General features: G+C 41.0%; 1 protein-coding gene across 2 annotated transcripts in view; it reads left to right on the top strand.

The window, feature by feature from the left end:
* APIP (APAF1 interacting protein) overlaps nt 1–22,334 on the top strand; it is a 77,839-nt gene extending 55,505 nt beyond the window's left edge. Inside the window, exon 8 of one of the 2 annotated variants that reach the window (XR_012639899.1) lies at nt 22,263–22,334. Coding sequence is in view for 1 of the 2 variants with exons in the window: in XM_074955270.1 (XP_074811371.1) it covers nt 22,263–22,269 (7 nt within the window). In the remaining variant the exon portion in view is untranslated. The remainder of the gene's footprint in view (nt 1–22,262) is intronic. The other variant, XM_074955270.1, reaches the window with a different exon arrangement.
* Nucleotides 22,335–22,887: the final 553 nt, after the last annotated feature.

The raw sequence follows: 22,887 nt of genomic DNA, 5'->3' as shown, positions 1-22,887 counted from the left end.
TGCTGAAGGTCACAGGAATGCAAACTAGTAATAAACTGTAGTGTCTGGGCCAATTTCTGAGCCAGATGAGTCAAATTTCAAGTGAACCTGCACTGAGCTTCTAGTAAACGTGACTTGATTCAAGGTTTTGTCTTGGTTTGCTCCCAAACCATGCACAATTCATGTGTTTTGGCAGAGGTTTATGTTGAGTCTTCAAAGTGGTTTTTAATATGCTGGATTCAGTGGGAATTTTGCCTAGAAAGGACAGAGTAAATGCTTCAGAATTTAGTTCATAGGCAATAAACATGTTGAAGGCATGTTGAGTTCTCTTGGCAATCCCCCAGAAGGTGCAGGATTGTTCCTTAATATGTTCTTGAATTCTTTTCCCAGACTAGTTGTAAATGTCTCAAGCAACAGGGCTTTCACCAGTTCCCTAGGGAGACTCTTCGATACTACTAATGAATAATAAATAGTTGAAATGATTTGTGATTTAACAAAGTCCAGATATGTGGTAGGTGCCTAACAATTATGGACCCTGCTCTCAAAGGCTTCCAAACTAGTTTCAGAGATGATGTAATGAAGAGGTAAACAAAGCTGTAGGAGGGAGAGGAAGAACAGGAGCAACATCAATAAGATTATGCAGTTACTCAGTAGAAGCTAGTACACAGCATGGTAGAGCAAAAATATAGTTATTAAACATAAAAATCAGTCCATGCCTGATTTGTTTCTTGTAGGCATTGTGGTAGAAGTGGGCTTTAGGGATGGAATGGAATGTGCAAGGCCAATTTTTTCATTGCCTTGCACCTTGTGTAGTCATTTACTCCAGCACAAAGGGAATAAATACATAGGTGTAAACCTCTACTGTTTTCATTTAGCAGCATTGTATACCCACTTGCCACTCACTTTGCACTGAGGCACAACACTTCACAAGGGTAAGGTAGTGGCTTTGTGGACCAGTTAGGAAAGAAGGTGCCTGTGTTGGGGCTTCATGGCAGCCACAAGTGAATAGAGCATTGAGGCTCATCACTGATAAAATGGAGGGGGCAATGCAGTAAGAGAGAAGGTCAGATAGGTAGGCAGAGACAACTATATATGGACTTCAAGGTGAGATGAAGCAACATGAACTTAATGTGTTGGAGAAAGGAGAATGGTAGGGAAAATGCACGGATTCAAAGACGGGATGATGCAGTCCAGTCAGATCAATGGGGTAGGAAGATGAACCTAGCAGCTACTTTTTGTATGATCTGGAGGGGTGATATATGTGTGTCAGGAAGGCCAGAAAGGAGGAGCCTGCTGCTGTCATAAATTTTGTCACTCACTTTTTGACAGCTTAGCTACCAACAACACAAGGCTCAGAAATATCAGCACTGGTCAAACTATTGGGAAATGTTCACAAAAAATTTGTCCCCCTTATTGAAAAATTTTTAAATTCAAAAGCTTTCAATGAACTTCAAGAAATATCCATTTTTGGAGCAAAAACTTTCATTCCAAATGTGTCACCAGTGTAGACAGTGAGAAGTGCTTCTCTGCATTGAGAGCGGGATATAATTATTATTCACTAAGGCCACTATATTGTGTACATCTACAGTATGAGTCACATTACCAGAAACCCACCCATTCCAGGGACACATGATCACAAACCTACAGGACTTGTTTGCAAGGTAGAATCAGGATATGTAAATAGGTGTGTGTTGTTACCAGCAGTGTGTCCAATAATATCCCTTTTGTTTCACAACAAAGATGTATCAGTTCTGTGTAGTAAATGTATTTTAGACATGTTGTCAGTGAACAAGAGGAATATGAAAAACAAGAACAGCAGCTTCTGCCAGTTAAGCTATGTGTATGTTGTTGATGTTAGAGAATGTTGATGCACCAGGAGCTCAAGATTAGATTATGTTTTTTAACTCTCTTTATTTCCTTATACAGATATTTCCAAGGTGTTTTTACAGATGTTGTCATGTTACTCATGAGTTGCATGTTTCAAGGGAGAATCTTGGAGAGAGAGAGAGAATATGTGTACATGAGTTTTTAGATAACATTTAGACTGAAGCATGAGAGAAGGAAAGAGACAGGAACAGTTCTACCATCATATTCTGGGTGCCAGGCAAAACTGAAACTCTCCCAGGCCTTCAAAATAGAAAAACTCTATTTACTAGCCATTTTGTGGACACTAGAGCTAATCAGCATTTTTTCCATCAAATATGAAATTTGGATAAATTGTGGGGAAAATGTCATTTTTGTTGACATTTTTCATTTTGAAATTGTTGGGGGAAATCCCACTTTCTCTCACTTCCCCCAATCCCCTTTTATCTACTGATGAATATTTATGTGTGGGTACGTAAAAAAAAGCTGGAGAAACTGGGTTGTCCCAAAATTTTGAAATAAAAAACAAAATTCAGAGACAATATGTTTCTGTGAAAAGTTTCATTGTCAGTGAAACCCCATTTTCTGTTGAAAGTTTCTACCTTGCTTTTTCTCACTTAACTGCTTTCCTGCCCCCCCATGGGGAAAAAGGGGGTTAAGTAGTGCAAGGTGGCCTTAGCCAAATAGAGAATGTAGCCCAGGATGTTTAGTATGGACTCACAGCCTGCAGAAACTTACAAAGATGCAGCCCTTGCGTACAGTACCTGTACAATTGGATAGCATCCATGTTGTACTCAGTCACCCTTCCATGACAGTGACTTGAATAGCAAACAATGCAGCTTCCAGGAAGTCTAATTCAGTAGGAGATGGTGGCAAACAAAGGCCAGGAGTTTTTATTGGTTAATCATTATAATAATAATAATTAATAATAACTTTGCACTTCTGTAGCAGCTTTCCAAACTTGTTAAAGTGCTTTGCAAACGTTGGTTAAATCTCAAAATACCTTTATAAGGTAAAAATGTCTGCTTGGAAACAAAAGCACAGAGGGGCTAAGTGACTTACCTAATGTCCCACACTCCAAACTGATGTAACTGTTGAAAAGTTTGCCGGACGTGCTGTATAGACTTAGGAGTCTAAATCCCATTGATAGTCACCTTGGTGCCTAAATCCCTTTTGGAGAGTATATTTAGGTTCCTAAACCTCTTAGGCACTGAGACACTAAGTGCAACAACTTCTAAATACTTTTGAAAATTTGAGTCTTAGCAATTTTGAAAATATGTGTAATTGCAGCTACATTTGTGTTTAGAACTCACAAGAAGCTGCATGCAAATCAGGTAATTGCATATATAAATACCCTTTTAGGCAGCTAAATGGCCATTTGCACAGAAAAATTGTATGTGCAGTCATGAGTAAATAACCTATGTACAGTTATGTGCCTTTCTGCTATATGACTGGATTGTGCACCTGTCTCTGAAAATCAGGTCCCTAAAGGCAAAATGGCTTATTCTGCTCTTAACTTACATAGCTTTATCACTGTATTTTGTTTTGTTTACACTGACCTGAATTAAGAGTAAGTCAGTGGTAAGAGATGGTCAGTATATTTATGCCTGCATCTGTAATCTTCACTCCATGCATCTGACGAAGTGGGATTTTTACCCACGAAAGCTTATGCACAAATAAATCTGTTAGTCTTTAAGGTGCCACTGGACTCCTCATTGTTTTTGTGGATACAGACTAACACAGCTACCCCTCTGAATTAAGAGTTATGTTTCAGCCTTAAACCTGACATTCCTAGATTTCACAAGATGGGTGAGGTAGTATCTTTTATTGGACCGATGTCTGTTGGTGCGATAGCCGAGCTCAGGCAGAGCTCAAAAGCTTGTTTCTTGCACCAACAGAAGTTGGTCCAATAAAAGATACCACCTCACCCACCTTGTCTCTCTAATATTCTGGGATTGACACGGCTACAACTACACTGCAAACATTCCTAGATTTGCTCAGTTTCATTTGCAACCTTTGTCAGGGTCCTGAGGTGGGGATAGGACTCAAGGTCAGATTTCCAGGCTGAGTTCAGTACCAGAGTTCAGAACATCCAGGGTGTCAGAGGTCCAGGGCATGAGTCAGAACCCAAGTAAGAGCCAAAGTCAGTTTAGCAGTTCAGAAGCAAAGTCAGTCATAGCAGCTCACTAAGGAGACACTTTGTTACCTGGATACTTCCTAGCACTGTTCCCTCTAAGCTGATCCTAAACCCCACGCCCACAGCTAAACACTGCGCACACAAAAATTTGCACAGAAAAAATTTTTTGCACACACAGCCTGTCAAAAATTTGCATAGAAGAAATTTTTTGGGCACACGGCCTGTCCAAAATGAGAGGGAACATTCCTTCCTAGTATGCCCTGTGGGCTTATACGGGTTCAAGGGGCCAACCAGGAGCCTCCCAGGAAGCTGCCAATCATGTCTCCTGGGCAGAACTTCCCATACTCTACTGAGGTTTGTGGGTACTACTAGTCTGCTGCAGTTTGTGGGTAATGAGAACAAGCAAATTACAGCTGCTGCTGAGTGGCGGTATGGAAGTGTCTGTTGCCTGGTAGCTCTGTCAACCTGGGTTGGAATCCTACTGATCCTTACATCTATAATGTTATCAAACAATAATGTGAAGCTTAGGTTTTAAAATTCTGTATTTAATATGAACACATGGATGGTTACTTTAAAAAATTTGTTGGCCCTGAATATACATGTTAGCTTCTGAGTCTGTCTCTCATGCATTATCTGTTGTGCTTTTCCGGAAGGCATGGTTCATCAGTAGTTGCAGTTTAATGGAATTGAAAGAGTTAGCAAGAAATCAGGCAAGAAACCCCATGTGGAGTGACTATAATGCTCTGATTTCACTGGCCTGTTTTTCTGTTCCTCCTCTTACTGTAACTTGGCGATAGTAGATCTAAAGACAGTAAACAATACACATATGGGGGGAATTCTCCTTTCCCCAGTGGAAAATCTACAGAATTTTTAAACAATCTCCAGAATTCTTGTACAAGGATATAATTCTCTTAAATTCTAGAACAGTGATCCTCAAACTGTGGGACCTGTCCCCCTAGGGGGGCATAGAGGAATATTTTGGGGGCACACAGCAGGGTCCAGGCCAGCTCCCACAGGGGCAGGAAGGGAGTGCCACCCAGCCCAGCTCTGCCCTCACTCCCTCTCCACCCCCAGGCCAGTTCCACCTCTAGCCCCAGCTCATCGCCCCATCCCCAGTTCATCAGCACCCAGCTCCACCTTCAGCCCAAGCTCCTCTGTTGAGACAACTGTGCAGTACAGGTGGGGGGACGCAGACAGATACCTTTACTGGTAAGGGGGCTACAACAGGAAAAGTTGGGGAACCACTGTTGTATAGGATAGGTTAAAAAAACTATAGAAAGGATAATTCCTATTGAAACCTATTGAGTTTCTATGATACGATCACAGAATTTACAGATGAAAGATACCTTTGTAGGATTAGATTTTTATCTGTAAATGTCAGTAAATATCAGTTTCACCATGTGTACACAAACTGATGAAAAATATTTCCATTCATAATAATAGAAATTTACAGATAGGCAAAGTAAGAAAAATACTGCTTGAGAACTTAGTAGTGTCAAAATCCAGTGATCTAGACTTTTGAATTAAACTGGTTACAAATGGACTAGCAAATGAGTAGTAAAAACAGGTATGATTTGTTGATTTAAGGGGATTTACTTTGTATTTATGATATTTGATGTAGAGAATTTGTGTTTTAATGATTTATAAAACTTTAACTTTTTGAATCTTAATGTCTACTGTCATTAAATAATTGTGTGACACCCCCGATAATTTTACACAACTCTGAAAATTTTAATGTATAAAAATCTTTAAAAATGCTTAAAAATAAACTTCAATATTATCCATCAAAATTATTTTTTAAAAATCAAATTCTTCCAAGCCTAAAGATACCTAATAGGTTATCTAATCTATCCCCCCTTGCAATGAAGGACAGAAAGGGCTGAATAATTACGTACACTAAAGAGAAACTAGCAGAGCTGAGAAAGGGAGCACAATATTAATTCTGTTTTGTTGTAATATATATATTGCTGGCAAACAACTAACTTTAAGACTTTCTTCTTCCTGTAGATTCTCTCGTCCCTGCTCCCAACATAGAGTATTTTCCAAACTCACTTTGTTTTATGAGGCCACTGTAATAGCAGAACAATTAGCTTCACTGTTTTTATACACAGTGACATTGTCAGCCCAAGAGTGTAGCAGACGAGATGCAAAGGATGACAAGAGGACTCAAGAATGTAATTAACAAAAACACCATATGCAAACTTTAGTGGATTAATCTGTAATGCATGAGTGGTAGTTTCATAGTGAGGTAGATAGACATCTCCAGAGTAAATAGCTGCTTAGGAGGAGAGAGTCCATTTTTTATCAAGATTAAAATGGTTGATTCAGCCAGCTGTGTGATCCAGTTACTAAAAGGGCAATTTGGTGTTGGCCCCAATATGTACAGCCAGAGGTCCTCACCCTGAAGCCATTCTGAGAATACCCAGATGCACTCTGGAAGAAAGACAATAAACCAGTTTTTAGTTTGAGAGTCAGGCCCAGAGCCTCAACATTTAACTTCTGTTGAGTTCAGTGGGAGTTAGGTTTCTAAATACCTTTGAGGATCTGGTCCTCCATGACACTAGTGTTCTAATGTGTAGTCCTCCTGGCATCTGATAAACTCCTTGTTTGATACATACAGGGATTATGTAGTAGTAGAAGCAGTAGCACTATTAGACTAGTGACTGCAGGCCTCAACAGAGATCAGAGACCCCATTACAGCTAGAAGCTGTAAAAATCCAGAATAAGAGATAGCGCCTGCACCAGATGGCTCACATTCTAAATAGGGAAGACAGACAAGCAGTGGGTGGGGTGGAGGATTAATATCTCCATTTTAGAGATGGGGAACAGTCATGCAAAGAGAGGAAATTACTTGTCCAAGGTCACACAAAATATGTTTATGATAAAGCTGGGAATTGAACCCAGCTCACTGAAGGCCCAGGGCACTCCCTTAACTATCCTTCCTCCTCCATCAGTTGCTGAAGGGAGTCAAGATCCCATAGAGCCCAAAACCCAGATGCTTCCATATCAGAAAAGTTTTAGTGTTTTGTGTGTTCTCCTCCATTTCCTAATATAATGTTCAGCTTTCCTTTACACTCTCCCTATACCCTCAATGGCTCATTTATGTGACTTTAGACTCTTCAAAGGCCTTCAGAGCTTTTCTCTTTAAGATTTCCTAGGCTGTAGATATTGTAGTATGTTGAGGGAGGTGGATATTGCCTTAGCATACTACCAACAGATAATGTGTCCAGGAGTACAAGCTCTACAATGCCTTTCCAGATCCCATTGTGCCCAAAAGTCAGTCCTTGAATAGACCTCTCCAGATCCTGCCCAAGCTCATTATTACTCCTCTGGGCAGGATTAGTTTTCTCTGTTTTGGTCCCTCCCCTGCAGAGGGCTCTCACCTGACTGGCTGGCAAACACAAATAGTGTTTTTGACAGTGCCAGACTATCACTGGTGAGGCAGGAAAAAGTTCTGGTGTCTGATGGGATAAGGAGTCCCATTTCCTCAATGTGAGGGCATGAAGTCTGGTGATGAAGTCTCTTCCACAATGTTGACAATGCTCACCTGCAAGGGCAGACTTCTGCCAGAAATCCTGAACGTCTGACCCATTTAGTTACCCCAGCCGTCACTCCCAGCTAACATTGGACCTTCAGGTCCCCACACCTCACCCAGTTCCCAGACAAGGGGAAGGCATAAAAACAATATATTTAACTCCCAGAGGAGCTTCCATTAGCAGCTGTGTCTGATCTCAAATGTTGCTTCTGTGCTTCTAAGCATGGTGGGCCAAACTAATCCCTGGTGTAGCTCCATTTACTTCAGAAGAGTTACACCAACCATGAATTTGACCCAGTAAGCCAAACATTCCAAAGTTTGCGTTGGTTTGAACTATCCAAAACTCTTGAATCTGCAAAACTGGACTGAAAATGCTCATAGAGGATTCTTTGTGAGATTTTTGCCACTTCCACTCGCAGTTATGACTGGAATTACTATATTAAGAACTTTTCTCACTCTGTTTTTGCACTTCTTTGTTTTGTGTTAGTGGAAACTAAAAGTGGGGGGTGGGATGTAACAACGTAACTAAAAAGAGATTGGTTCTTGAAACAGGTGAAGGTGTAGGGTTAGGACGGATGAAGAGTTCTTACTTCTTCCAGATCAGTTTACTCACCCCTATTCTGTAGTGAATTTTATTCTCCCTTAATCTCTGCCCTTCTCTCTTTAATTAAATTCACATTGAACTAATTATCTTAATTCCCAAGAAGCAGCAGTATTTTTGCTGCAAAGAGTTGCACAACTTGTGGTATGGATCAATGCCATGTATTAATCATGAAGCAGGGTTTGACGTAGCTAAAGAACATCAAGTACAATATCAGGTTTGATCAAAACCAAACAGCATAACAATGCACACAAGACTCTTACAAATATACCAGACCCATCAGATTTCAATTTGATAAAGACAATACAAAAAAATATACTGTACAGTCTGTCTTCATTAAAATATAAATAGCTCCAGCAGTTGCTCTGTTTCTCTGCACCCTGCTCTTGTGTCAACAAAGCGGCGGAAAAGTCTGTATTGGGAGAATTGAATTCAAATCCCTAAGCTCAGTGTTGCTCTCTCCAAGGAGGGCAGGGTTTGGAAATGCCACAGAGAGGATGCTCCCAACTCTGTAATGAGGGAGGGATACTGACATTTCCAGCCAGAGCCCTATTTCCTGGTGTTGATGCAAACAGAACTCCAGGAGGGCGCTGGTTTCTGTCCTCAGTTTTGGGCCTAATGGTAAGTGGTGCAGAGAGGAAACACAGGAAGGTTTTACTGGAGGATTTCAAGTCACATCAGTCAGCTATGTAAGGATGAGTGCACTAAGCGGGAGTATACACACTACAATAAGAAGCCACAGAGCAGTTAGATGTGGTTGGGCCAGCCTCAGTGTTGATGAAATATGCTTCACCACAACCTCCTGCATGACTCCCCTTCTCTGTCATAGATGGGGAGGTTCTGAGCATTAAGAATGCTGTCAAGGGAACTGTGCTGTAACAGCGATTAGCTGTATGGACTAGTTATGGCAGCAATTGTCTATGTGGATTTCTCATTTTTACTGAAGTAATTTCTCTCTATATAAATAGGAGATAAGACACAATACTGCAAAATAGCTTAACTGTTTACACAGCATAACTAGTCACAAATAGGTTTATTGTATGATTCCCTTGGGTGAGTTACTTTCCTTAATACCTAACTATTATAGTATATGTTCTGGTTTCTGCCCTTGGCTGAGGACCTAGTGGATGGAGGACACACAGAGAAGCATCTGCTTGAAGGTTGGAGCTCATAGCAGTCAGCTGATCTGATTGCTACAGCCCACAGAAAAATAGTTTATTTGTTTTTGACAACTTAATGGTACACAAGGAAAACTGTGAACCCAAAAAGAGTTGAATGAGTTCAGTTGGCTTGACCCTTAATTAAAAAAATCAACCAATCGATTAACAGCTAAGAGACAATCCGATAAAGTGACCTGTAGCTCATGAAAGCTTATGCTCAAATAAATTGGTTAGTCTCTAAGGTGCCACTAGTCCTCCTTTTCTTTTTGCGAATATAGACTAACACGGCAGCTACTCTGAAACCTTAAATAAGTTGTTATAGTTATTAGATGACAAGAACACTGCAAAAGAGGATCATTACCTCTTGCATTTTTGTGGAACTATCCTGGTTTTGTTGGGGAGGATATTATGGCACATTGATGCTACATCCAAATGCAACAACTAGATCCCAGCTAAAGATTTTAAAAGTGGCAATGTTGAGTTGGATCATTTTTGAAATAACTAAAGAAAAATATGCTACAGTAAAAGTATGAGCAGAAGCCTTTGCTGATCACCAAACACACAATGAATATCAACCAGTGTGAACTGGTGCAATGGATGGCTTAGAAAATTAGTAATGCAATACAGAGCTTTCTATCTGTAGGTCACTGATTCAATCCAATCTAGATCAGGAGTGACCAGAAATTATTTCCACCTGAAGTCTCTTTGGAGATCTATGTGAAATGTCATTTTATTTCAATCCCCTGTGAATTAGCATCCATAATAGAAAGTCACCAGAACTTGCAAGTTTATTGGCAGTCTCAACACAGACCAAGAATGAAATGATCTATGGAGACAGAACTGTTGTCTCACCTGTAAAGTGGTGTCTCCATATAAGGGCTGAAATACAAAGGGGAGGAAATGGAGGGAAGCATGCACTGCTATGGCCCATGCTTCACCTTGTCTGTGGGTAGAATAGGGATTTGGCTTAGTTCAAATTAACATTCCAAAGTGTAGATGCTTATCCAAACTTCTTTTATTGAGCCACTTGGGTGGAAATCTTGAACAAACCCAAAACTTCTGGGTTTGGCTTTGATAAGACAGGTTACAGGAATAGTTTTTTCCTACACCTTTTTTTCCTTTCAATCCCAGCCAAAGCCAGATAGTGCAAAGGTAGTTAATATACATTTAAAAAGAAAAAGTTAACTAAACTTTTTCAAACCACAAAAAATTTATTGGTTTTGATGTGAGATTTGGGCAAAGATTCTGGCAAGTGCTCAGTCCATCTGAACTGATTTGTCCTATCCTAGTAACTGGAATTGTTTATTCTTTAACCTCCATTTGAAAAGGTATGTAACAAACAGACTTCTTAAAAGAAGAAAGGACTTGAAGACCAGAGATCAGCCTGATTTACAATGGAATTGCCTGGTACATGTTATAGCTTGGATTTTCATTAGATCAACTATGGCTTACGGTAAATTATACTCAGACAGTAAGTAGGAAATGTGTAGTCAGCAAATGGCTAGATAAATGTGCTGAACGTACATGTTACCTCCATGTTAGTCCCAAACCCTGATTAGCTGAGAATGATGTTTTTATTTTGAGACTCAAACTGTGATTTCCAGCATAGTGCTACATTAAACTGTTGCTACAAATTTTGTCAGGATACAGTGAATATTATATACCTTTTGTAATTATTTTAAAAGAAATAAATACACAAGAAAAGAAATAAAAAATAAGGGGAAATGACAAAGAAGGGTTATCCTTTTGTATACAGGACCTGCGTGGCTATGGAGATTGTTCCTAGGCTATAGAGCAGGGGTGGCTAACCTGAGCCTGAGAAGGAGCCAGAATTTATCAATGTACATTGCCAAAGAGCCACAGTAATACGTCAGCAGCCCCCATCAGCTCCCCACCCGCCGCTCCCAGCGCCTCCCTCCCACTGGTGCCTCCCCCTCCCTCCCGATCAGCTGTTTTGTCGTGTGCAGGAGGCTCTGGGGAGGAGGGGGGAGGAGCAAGGGCATGGCAGGCTCAGGAAAGGGGGCAAGAAGGAGTGGAGTGGGGGCAGGGCCTGTGGCAGAGCCAGGGGTTGAGCAGTGAGCACCCCCTAGCACATTGGAAAGTTGGTGCCTGTAGCTCCAGCCCCGGAGTCGGTGACTATACAAGGAGCCGCATCTTAACTTCTGAAGAGCTTCTTGTGGCTCCGTAACCACAGGCTGGCCACCCCTGCTATAAAGTCTCTCTTCTAGGCTCAGTTAGCAGTAGTGACCAAAGATAATTGCAGTATGATAGCTCTTTGGGTTGTCTATTTAAAATGAATTGGTGGTCTCAGCCTCGCTCATAGCAAATACATGCAAATAACATATACATTTGCAAAAACTGGGATTGGCTTGTGAACAATTTGCAGAAAGAAATAGGACAATATTCACAATGAATATTATTTGTAATGAATGGTTTGACTATTTCTAATCAACAATTTCTAACGCAGCCAACCTGTGGAACTCATTGCCAGAGGATGTTGTGAAGACCAAAAGTATAACTTGGCTCAAAGAAGAATTAGAGAAGTTCATGGAGATAGGTCCATCAGTGGCAATTAGCCAAGATGGTCAGGGATGCAACCCCATGCTCTGGGTGTCTCTAAACCTCTGACTGCTGGAAGCTGGGACTAGATGACAGGGGATGGATCACTTGATAAATTGCTCATTTCTGTTCACTCCCTCTGAAGCATCTGACATCAGTCACTGTTAGGATATTGAGCTAAACGAACCCTTGGTTTGGCCCAGTATGTCCATTCTTATGTTCTAATACACTGAATGTATACTGAAGGTTTTAGCCCTTGTGTACACACACACACACACACACACACACACACACACACACACACACACACACACACACACACACACACACACACACACACACACACACACACACTGCTTTAGCTAGTACACCTAGAGGGAACTGTTACCTCCACATGTAGGACAGGGTAACTCCCCAGGCTCAGATGACAGACAATAAGTTCAGTTTAAGAGCAGCACGGGTTGACAAAAAGAACTGTAACACACTGAAATATATAAAAATATGATTTTAAAAATCCCCACTGATAGATACTATTCCTTAAGCCCAGAAGAGGCCAGGAGTGCTACAAAGGCAGCTGTCTCAGTCTATGGGCAAAGGGAGATAAAATGCCTTATGCTAATCTCCAGTGGATCTCTGTGCACAACTCAAAGAGCAACAATTGTCTCCACATCACAATGCAACTGGTTCTCAAGAGAGTAGCCAAGTATTGAATGGACCACGGAGACTGAAACACCCACTCACCTGACAGTAAGCATGAAGAATCAAGTCACTGATTAAGAAGGCCATACCACAAGCTCCTCTTCCTACATACAGTTGCGCCTCCCACAGGGGTGAAGGAATTCACAGCCACGGAGTATAAATTAGGAGAGACAAAATTACCTTGGAAAAGAACTCTAACTACTTCTGAGAGTGTGATTAAAATGTTTAATATACTGTTGCATTGTTAAACACATGCCATTTACCTGAGGCTTAATGCTATAGTATTGAAATGCCTAGCCTACTCCCCACCAATTCGTCATCAATGGTAGGCGCCCTTTTGTTCAGAGGTATCTGAAGCATGATGGGAATATGTATTTTATTTCTGACATAATCCACAATGATCTACATAACTGCAAAATTTGCCAGACAATGAAAGGAGACACCTCTTCTCTATTCTGAGAAGAAGGACAAAAACTGACACTGGGGAATTATATTTTGGTGACATTTTCCTGCTAACCCTTTCAATCAGTTTATAGCCAGGTTCTCTAGTACTGTATTAATTTTAAAAAGTTTTCATTGCTAACCCGATGTGAACTACCTCATAAAAATTCAGACTATGTTCTTCTATATAACGAACAAAAACATATCAGATTAATAAAAATAAGCCACAGGAATGTCCTTTCTCAAGTAGTACATTAACACAGCCTGAGTGTTCCAAAACAGGTTCTGCATTTTCATGTCAACATAACTGGCATTAAATGTGTACTGCAGCCTGGGAGCTGACAAAGTGGTTGAAAATCTTGCATCCATTGGCAATTGTTGACAGACATTTTTAGAGGAAAATTCTGCTTTTAGAGCCATATGCCAGATCTTGACTTCATCTGGTTCTTTCCGTGTAATAGAAAAAACACTGCAGCACACTGAGACATGGTCCTGTTTTGGTGCTGGGCTGGTATTTGGAGACCCTGCTTTAGTTCCCTGCTCTGCCAGAGACTGTCTTTGTGACCTTGGGCAAATCACTCATTGTGCCTCAGATACCCTTCTGTAAATAATAATTCCTACTTCTCAGGGATGTTGCCTTTAAGTGCAAGTGCAAAGGCATGTTGCTTAACATTTCCTACAGCACAGTGTAGCTTCTGTGAATGGTAGAACATTTGAGTCAGTTCTGATGGAAGATTTTTCATATATTTATACAATTTTATTGTACAACAGAGAGGTAAATCTGTTATGGGTCCTCTATAATTAAATAAAAGTTAGCCTGGAGCATCTGATACGCGTGCAAATGATTATTTGTTTGGATTTACTCTATTGCTTTTATCTTTTAAAAAAGAACTCATTTTCTACACAGGGTGAAAAGCTTCTTAATTATTATCTTCTCCCTCCACCCTCATATCAAGAAGGATTCCACTGAAATCTATGATGAAAGACTAAGTTAACTCAGTTAGCTGTTCACTGTAGATTTCACCTGAATTCTCTGTGAGAAGAAAGAGAGAAGTTTTAGGAGGAAACGTTTGCAGTTTCTTCACTACAGTGAATTTCTGCGCCTTTTACATGCAGTTGAATTACTTGGTACAGCAAGGAGTAATTCTATTCATTCATTGGCAGTGCACCCAGCCTTCCTTCCAGAAGTTTTCTCTCTCCCTCGATATGTAATAGGGCTGAGCTGAGCTGAGCAGCGGGAAATGGGATATAGAGACTTTCATCTGTATGCAACCAAATCAAATTCAGCCAATGTTAAACATGACAAAGTCACTGCAGTTTGATTATAATACTTGCACTGCCATTAACTGTGCTGTATAAGCTGTGTATAAATCATAGGATCATAAAATGTAGGCTTAGGCAGTGCTAGACTCTTGCATTTGGGGAGGCTGGGTACAAGTTCCCTAGATGTGGAGGGGGCCACCAGCACCCATACTGTGGCCCTGCCCCTGCTCCACCCCAAGGCCATGATCCCACTCGGCCTCTTCCCCCCGAGGCCATTCCCCCACTTTGCCTCTTCCTGCCCCTGCTCCGCCTCTACCCTGAGGCCCCCCCGCCCACCATTCGCTCCTCTCTGTCCCCTCCCCCAAGGAGGAGAGGAGCAAGTGGCAGGAGGGAGGGGCCTTGGGGGAAGCAGCGCAGGGAGGGTGGAAAGAGGCAAAGCGAGGGCAGGGCCTTAGGAAGAAGAGGTGGAGCTGGGGTGGGAAAAGATGCCACGTAGGCGGGGCCACAGGGGAAGAGGCCAAGTAGGAGTGGGGTCTCGATGCAGAGTGGAGGTGGAGCATGGGCGGGGTCTCACTTCTTGAGAGCTTTTGGTGGCGGTGCTCCAAAGGCAGTGGGCTGGTGAACCTCCAAGGTGTGTCACATCTGGCATTTCTTGCCCCTTTTGGGGAGCCCCAAGCCATGAATGTAGGGCTGAACCAGATCTCAAGAAGTCATCAGATCCAGCCCTTGCATTGTGGCAGGACCAGATAAATCTAGACCATCCCTGAAAGGTGTTTGTCCAACTTATTTTTAAAAGCTTACAATGATAAAGATTCCACAACCTCCCTTGGAAGCCCATTCCAGAGCTTAACTACCCTTCTAGTTAAAAAGTTTTTCCTAATCTCTAACCTAAATCTCCCTTGCTGCAAATTAAGCCCATGGAGGGGTTTGGTCTCTAAAGCTGGCAATCCCCCATTGTTCTCTGGTGCAGCAGCTAATTTTAAAATAATATTTTAATATTTAAAAAACTAAAAATCTCAAATAGAAAAATAGTAAACCAGTATTTTACACAGACAGAACATAAATCAGCCCATTTCATAACTAAAATACCATTTATTTCTCATTGTTAGCAGCCAGGATGATCATGGGAATTTCACAAAGACACAAAGGAAAGGTAAACAAACATAAGTTACTTAAACATTTTTAAAATAATTATAGGGTGTTAATTAAGTGCTTGATTGTCCCACCTTTACTTTCAAAGAAGTTCCAATGAAATCAATGGATTACTCTTGAAAAAGGTACTACTCAATGTAGGAGTGGTAGCACGCGGACAAAATATCACATTGGGTGAACGTACATTCTATAATGATTTGCTTTATTCCTGGGGGTTTTTTTAGCAAACATACTCCGTCTTTGGGGATTTTTTGCAGTTTTTTTGGCAAGGGTGGGCTCAGATAAATATTGAATGTATTTGCAATATCTGGTTTTGGGTATTTGTATTTTTAGAACTCTGACATCCATGGTCTAGCTCATACTAAGTATATAGGGTTGCCAAGGTGTTAACGTTTCCTTTACACACACATTTTATTTCTCTGACGGAAATATTGATTCAAGTGGAATTAATGGAGAGGTAAAATATTTAACCCTAGTAATGAATTTGTTACATTTAAGAAATCCTTACCAGTCTTCTTATTATCTCAGCCTGGAGGTGGCATTTAATCTCTATTTCTGTGGTTTAGTATGATCGTATATAACTTCTTGGGGAAAGAGACAAGCCATTGAGCTACACAGAGCTCTTCTCCAGGTCTGGGAAAGGTACTCAGCATGTCACAGCCAAATACAAGGTGGACCAGATTGTTTAGATTAAGTATTTAACACATATTCTAAGAGAACATTCAAGGTGAAGTGTCCATTAGCACCCCTCAGCCATAGGACAAAAAAGGGGGATTAGTGGGTTACAGAATGTTGTAATAAACCATAAATCCAGTGGCCTCAGTGGGAGCAGCAAAGTGGTCTGCAAACTGGTTTCAGAGCTGTGTTATTTCTGATCAGTCCAGATAAATAAGATGTCCTTTCTGTTCACTAAAAAAACTCCTCACTCTACTCCCTCCTTCCAGTAGCTACTGAAAAATGAACTGAAGAGTACAAGCTCTGAGAAATAAACAGAAAAGTGGTTTTTCAAGAGACATGATGCCTAATGGCACCAACAAGAGATATAATAATGTCCTGTTTGAAATCCTTCTCTTTATTTTTATTATATCCCTGCTGCCTGGTTTGTCCAGCCTTCCACAGGGAATATTTTGTGTGCCAGAGATACTGGCAGTTTTTAAACAGTGGAAAATTACATGATTCCTGCCCCTGGCTGATCCCCTTTTCCTTGCCACTGAAACGTGTACAGGAAGTATTGCGCTGTTCTGTCTATCAGTGTCATTCTCCTTACAGCAGTGGGGAAATGTCCCTATAAGAGGGTGGCTTGCCCTGAGGATGGAAAGCCTAGGGCCAGAGAGCCTGGAGCCAAGTCAACCCTGATTGCAGAATGAGCCCCACCTGAGGGGGAATCAGGTAATTTTGTATAAAGAGCAGAAGGTGGCTACAGTAGAGGTAAAGGCCAGGAGGTTTTAGTAAGATTGTAGAGCATGAGAAAGAGGGGTTCCTGTTGGTAAGATTCTGAGGCTAGGGAACTTGCTTGAGCTAGGAGTAGCCTGCTAAAACAGGAAAGACTCTGACCAGACCAAAGGAGTTTGGCCTATACCTAGCTAAAGGCTGGAAGGAAGATTCTTATATTCAGTGTTGAACTTTAAGCGAGTAAATCAGATGCTTCTGTTATTGGACTGAAAAAGCCAGTGTGGAGTTTTTGGGGATCCAAGAAGGGAAGCTGAGGTGAGGGGAAGCATGTGGAGCTGCCTGGGGGCCTTGTGAGCTGAGTACTCCACTACAGTCCCTTTGAGTGGACATGCTACAGCAGTGCCCTGCAGCTTTCACCAGTCACCCTGAGAATGTCTGTGCTGATAACTGAGATAGGAATTGCTAATCCATGTCAGACCTGTGGTTCATCTAGTCCAATATCCTCTTGCCAACAACTCTCACTGGCAGAGGCAGATGTGAGGAATAGACCTGGTCTGATTTTATTTTAAATGTTTTTTTGATTGAAAAATATTTTTAAAACAAATGTCTGTAAAATACATCTATTTTTTTACAACATTTTTCAGGGTTTTGTTGTGAACCTGAAAACCCAAAGACCAAATTCCTGGTTGGTATCCAGCTGAAATTTTTCAGTTGCTAAAACCAATATCCAGGATTTTTGTAGCTTTTCACTAAAAATAAAAATTTCTGAAGAAATGCTTTTGATAAAGATGAAAACTTTTCTTTTGCTTTTATGGATATCTTTCACACATTTGCTGACCAGCTGTGGTGAGACACTCTGCATTAGATGGTTGGTTGGTTGGTTTTTTTTAAATACCAGGCCCACAGGGAAAGGAAAGGAAGGATGGGCCAATAGTTAGGCACTAGCCTAGAATGTGGAAGACCTAGAGTCAAGTTCCTGCTCTGCTACATACTTTGTGACCTTGGGCAAGTCACTTAGCTTCTCTGTGCCTTAGTTGCCCATCTGCAATTGGGGGTGGTAGAACTTCCCTACTTCAGTGGTGTTGTGAAGATGAATGCACTAAAGATTGTGAGGTGCACAGATACTACTGTAAGTGGAGGCATAGCTAGGAAAAGCTTCTTTCTAGCCTCCAACAGTTAGAGCAGCTGGTATTTGCAGTGGATGACCTGAGGGTGGAGGTACTGCATGATGTACTATAGTTCCCATCAGCTTCAAGTGCTAATCACAGCTCCAATTAGTTTAGTTTAAAAGCATTGATCTATTTTTATCACCTATGTTAGTGAGACAGTAAACAAAAAATGTTAATCAAACAGGTGAGATGGGCTTGTTTAGCACAAACAAATCCAAAGGTAGGTCCATATGACTGAGTCTCCATTTCTTCCTTCCTCCATAATCCCTTTTGGCTTTTGCACATACTATCATTTAAATGGCATAGACCCATCAGGATGCCAGAGTGCTTTAAAAAGCATACAGTGAAAACAGACTCATGAGCTTTTCACAAAGATTAAAGCCAAGTACTTGAAAATGCACGTGAGCTCAAAGCACAATAGTGTACTTGCAATTGTAAAAATGTATAGCTAGAGCTGGTTGGAACATTTTGATGAAACTTTTTTCATCAAAATATGCTGTTTTGTTGGAAACATATCCATTCCAATGAAATTTTTGAGAGGAAGGTTTCTGAGATCCAGGGTGGACTCTCTGGTCAGAGAGAGAGATGTGAACTGAAAACCTGGCCTTTTGGATCTGAAAACTGATGTTTCAATACAATTCTACTTTGCAAAAACATTTGAAAGGTTTTGTTTCCATGCCAATATAAAACAAAATTCAAAATCTCACAATTTATCATGAAACAGAATTGTTCTCTGGCCAGCTCTACTTACAGCATATTATCTATAAAAGATACAGGTTACCTTTTAAAAAGACTAACGTTTATTTTTTATCTTTTCCTTCTTTAGTTTAAGGCCACATGCACCGGAAGGAAAACCTAGCAGGAGCAACAATTTTCCTATCCTGCTAACAGGTCTAACCCTTAGGGCTAAATGGGCAATTCAGTCACTCTACTCCTTCAATTCCAAAACTGTAAAACTATTTCACATGCACTATGAAATGATAATGATTTTCACTATCAGCTGGCCCCAAATTGGAACTGGTTGATAGCTTTATAACCTATTACCCACACCCTGAGCTATCTAGTTCTTTGGTTATATGTGTCCTCTTTCATAAAGGATTAGCTTCATCTTTACTAGTGCAGAATGTAAAAGAAAATAATTCTATATAATAAAATAGAAAAGTGAGAATCGGTTATAGTTTAAAGAGACTGCAATGATAATCCCTGTAAATTTACTATACCCAAAAAGGGCTGAGATACTACTCCTCGTGGAAAATGTGTTGTTTAAACCTTCACCATGAGAATCACAGCTAGATATCTACATGTAACAGTTTAGTGACACTCATTGCTATGGCATTCCTTCTGAGCTGTACAGCACTCATACAGAATAGCGTCTTCCACCAGGCAATTACAGATGTGTAGATGCTGTAACAACCTCTTCTGAGTTCTGGTTGCTTAGATATCAATATGCTTAACAATATTGCTAACCCATTGCATTGTAACAGGTCAATATGGCAGACCAGAGTGTGATAGCTTCACTCATGCTGAGTAGCACCTTATACAGCAAGTCATTCCATTGATTTCAATGGGGTACTTGTGAAGTAAGATATTACGTTCAGTGTGAGGTAGGGACTCTCCATCTATCTCAGTATCAGCTTCAGGAAACTATACTTGAGAGAGAGATGGGGGAATGTAAAACATGGCATCACCTATGCATGTATTCCTCACATTTCACATGTCCTGGCAAATTGTAAATTCAGTTCACGGGACAAGAAAGATTTCTTGCTGTTGTATAACACTGTGCAATGGAAGAGTTGCTTGTGGGGTGGGCGATTCTCCTTCCACTGAAGTATCAGGTGTTGGTCCCTGCCAGATACATACCAGCTGTCTCATCTTGTACGGTAAATAGATTCCTGTGTACTTAACACCCAAGATATCAACATAACATTTCATAAGAGGAATCAACATAACACACCCCAAAGAGGTACAAAGACACACCCATTGGTCAGTAATGTACCACCCTGTCTGCCAGAAGCAGGATCTATTCAGAAATTGTTCGCATGCAAATCCAGTAATGGCAAGGAATGAAACCTTCCACTTTCAGTTTATTGTCTAAATCCAGCTAATAAAAGCATAACAGGCAGTACTGACCTGGGGAAAATAGGAGTAAGAATTTCAGAACACCCATGCTGGACTGCACTGATAGATAATTCTGTATACTACAGGGAAGGCAACAGCCTTTCTCTGGGAAACTATTAGCATGTACAGGCACATGGCTGCTTTCTGACATACTGATAATGATCCAGTTCATGGTTATGATTTATGCTTTTGTTGTAACTGGTAAATGGGATAATTGCTCTGATAAATTCTGTGTTAACATAAGAGACTTAACTCTTCTAGTGCTGCTTCTCCCGTTGCAATGCATCATCAGTGCACTGCCTGTTTAGCTGCAACGGAGGGCAGCTATAGAATAATGAATATTTTTACTACGTGGCCTAGGGTAACATGCTGCAGTTGAGATAGCTCAACATCTTTCAGGTAATATAGAGCCAAAGCCCTTTGCTGCATATGTAGGGCTAGACCAAAAGGGGTTGTTGAGCAAGGGGTTGTTTGTAGCTGCTGGATCTCAGAAGGAGCCCTGTGAAGGACATGAGTCTGAGTGATATTTCCTTCCCTGTTCCTCTTTTCTCCTGGAAAGAAGTAACTTACTGTATCTCTCAAAAGAGGGCAGCTCACTTCCCCATTTCCACTGACCCTGCTCCATTTGCCAGTCAGGCATTGGGAGGGGCACAATGAAGGCTCATCACCTTTTCTTGCCCCTCAGCCTCCCCACTGGTTTGTAGGAGGGAGCCTGTAGAGACGATGACCTGGCACTGTGCACCACTCCTGGACCCTATTTGGCCAAAGAGGAGATGTGGGAAGACTGACTCTTCCTCACTCCTTTGTATGAATAAGACCAGGAGACAATCTAGCCCATAGGAATTAGATATCACCTTTGCACCTCTTTCATGCCTGTGAAACCTCAGTAAACTTGCACTAATTGGTAAAGGGCCTGATGCTGCAGTTTACTTACTGTGGTGGAGCATATTACCCCTTTAAGGGACATCTTACAGCCAAAACAGCCTGGGTGCAATGAAGGTGCACCCAGCCCCTGTCTGCAAAAGGAAGCTGAGCAAGAAGGGACTAGAGGCCATGCTGGCTGCTATGGGTTGCAGGCCCTAGGACACTAGTCTGGCCTGAGTCTTAAAAACTGTTTTCTGACTATAATTTGATTGGTTTGACTCAAGGCTCTGAGGCAGGGACCTTATGAACTAGATTAAGCTGCTCCTTCCCTGACCTGATGCTTAAGGGAAAGGGAGAAAACCTGTCTGCCTCCTAGAACAATTAGAGAACTAGGAACTCTGCTGGCTGGGGTTGATTTGGAGGCCTTCTTAAAGGGGACTGTTTGTTTGTTTTCTGTTAGTTTGGTTTTGGCCTCCCCTCTTCAGATCTGTAAACCGAGACAAAACTCTCATTGACTTCAAAGTGTGCTGGATTCACACAGCTATTCTACCCACTTGTCCTGGTGTGTGTGTGTGGTGATGGTGGGTGGGTTGTGAAGCTCACTGTGAGATATCTCATGAAAAAAATAACCTGTTAGAAGAGGTTACAAGATGTTGGGTCAGAATCTGAACTCAGGCTAGTCACAAGAGTTACTCTGGATTGGCACGTGTGTGACTACCCATAGAATTTAGCTTAGGAAAATGACAATTGAAGACCAATGGTAACGGATTACCAGAACATACATAGCAAAGTGTTACACAGGGAGAAGGTGGTCGTTGTAATGTGGAAAGAGGTGGCAGTAGCGTTCACTAGGTAACAGGAGTAGAGCAAGAAGGTATAATTTTAAGCTAAAGAAAGGGATAGTTTGATTAAATACTGTAAAACATAAACCTCTAAGTGTAATCAGACAATAGAACAAGCTGCTAAGGGAAGCTGTTTAATCCCCATCACTGCAAAGATGCAAGGCTAGACTTGACAGTTGGGATGCTTTGAGAAGAATGAAATCAAGCCTACTGTGCAGCCAGCAGGAGGGGTAGACAGTCACCTTCACTTTCCTTTTCACTTCATCTTGACATTCAATGACATGCATATGCTTTAGAGCAGTTAAATAGTGCCTTTCTCATGTTCATTCCTGATTGCATGAATTATGTTTACATTAGGGGCTTTATTTTGACAGCAACAGTGTAGAACTAAATGGCTGCGCAGATATCTAAAAATTGCATAGTAGTTAATTTGGACAGCAATTATATTATATACTATACTGACTGAAATTTTTCTGTCCTCTCTTTAGTCACTGAAGCAAAAGGAGAGAGAGAGACAGCAAAAGTAAAAGAGATAAACAGAAGAAAACACACAAGCAAGGGTAAGAAGCCAATACTAGAATCTCATCTGGTGTCAGTCAAGCAAATTTTTCTCACATTACCTGAACACACAAACAATTTCAGATTAACTCTGATGAACATTTTTTCAAATACTAAGTAAACAAAAATGTGTGGTGATTGGTGTCTGTACTAAATATGTGTCTCTGTCTATATATATAGGATGGCTTCTATGTTTTCATAAATCCACCTACTTTGACTATGAAAATTTACCCTGTGGATAGCAGCACCAAGATGTTCTAGTAAATAAGATATTATGGGCTGGATCCTGCTCCCACTGAAGTCAGTGGCAAAACTCTTATTGATGGCAAGGGTTTTTAGACCAGGCACCAAGAACATTATACACACAATGAATCCAGTGTCTCTTTCCAGAAAGAAAAGTCATTGTTCTGTGCAAACCACTGTCTAGGGAACTGCAAAGTAGGGACTCAACAAGATACACAGTTATTGTTACCCACAGAGGAAATGCTGCCTCCATGGAGTTAAAATAAGTATTCGGCACTAACACCATTTCTAGATGCCATGATTTCCACATTA

This window comes from Natator depressus, chromosome 6 (assembly GCF_965152275.1).
Source record: "Natator depressus isolate rNatDep1 chromosome 6, rNatDep2.hap1, whole genome shotgun sequence".
Classification (NCBI taxonomy): domain Eukaryota; kingdom Metazoa; phylum Chordata; order Testudines; family Cheloniidae; genus Natator; species Natator depressus.
The sequence above is the reverse complement of the archived record's forward strand: the minus strand, read 5'-3'. Positions and strand labels throughout refer to the sequence as shown.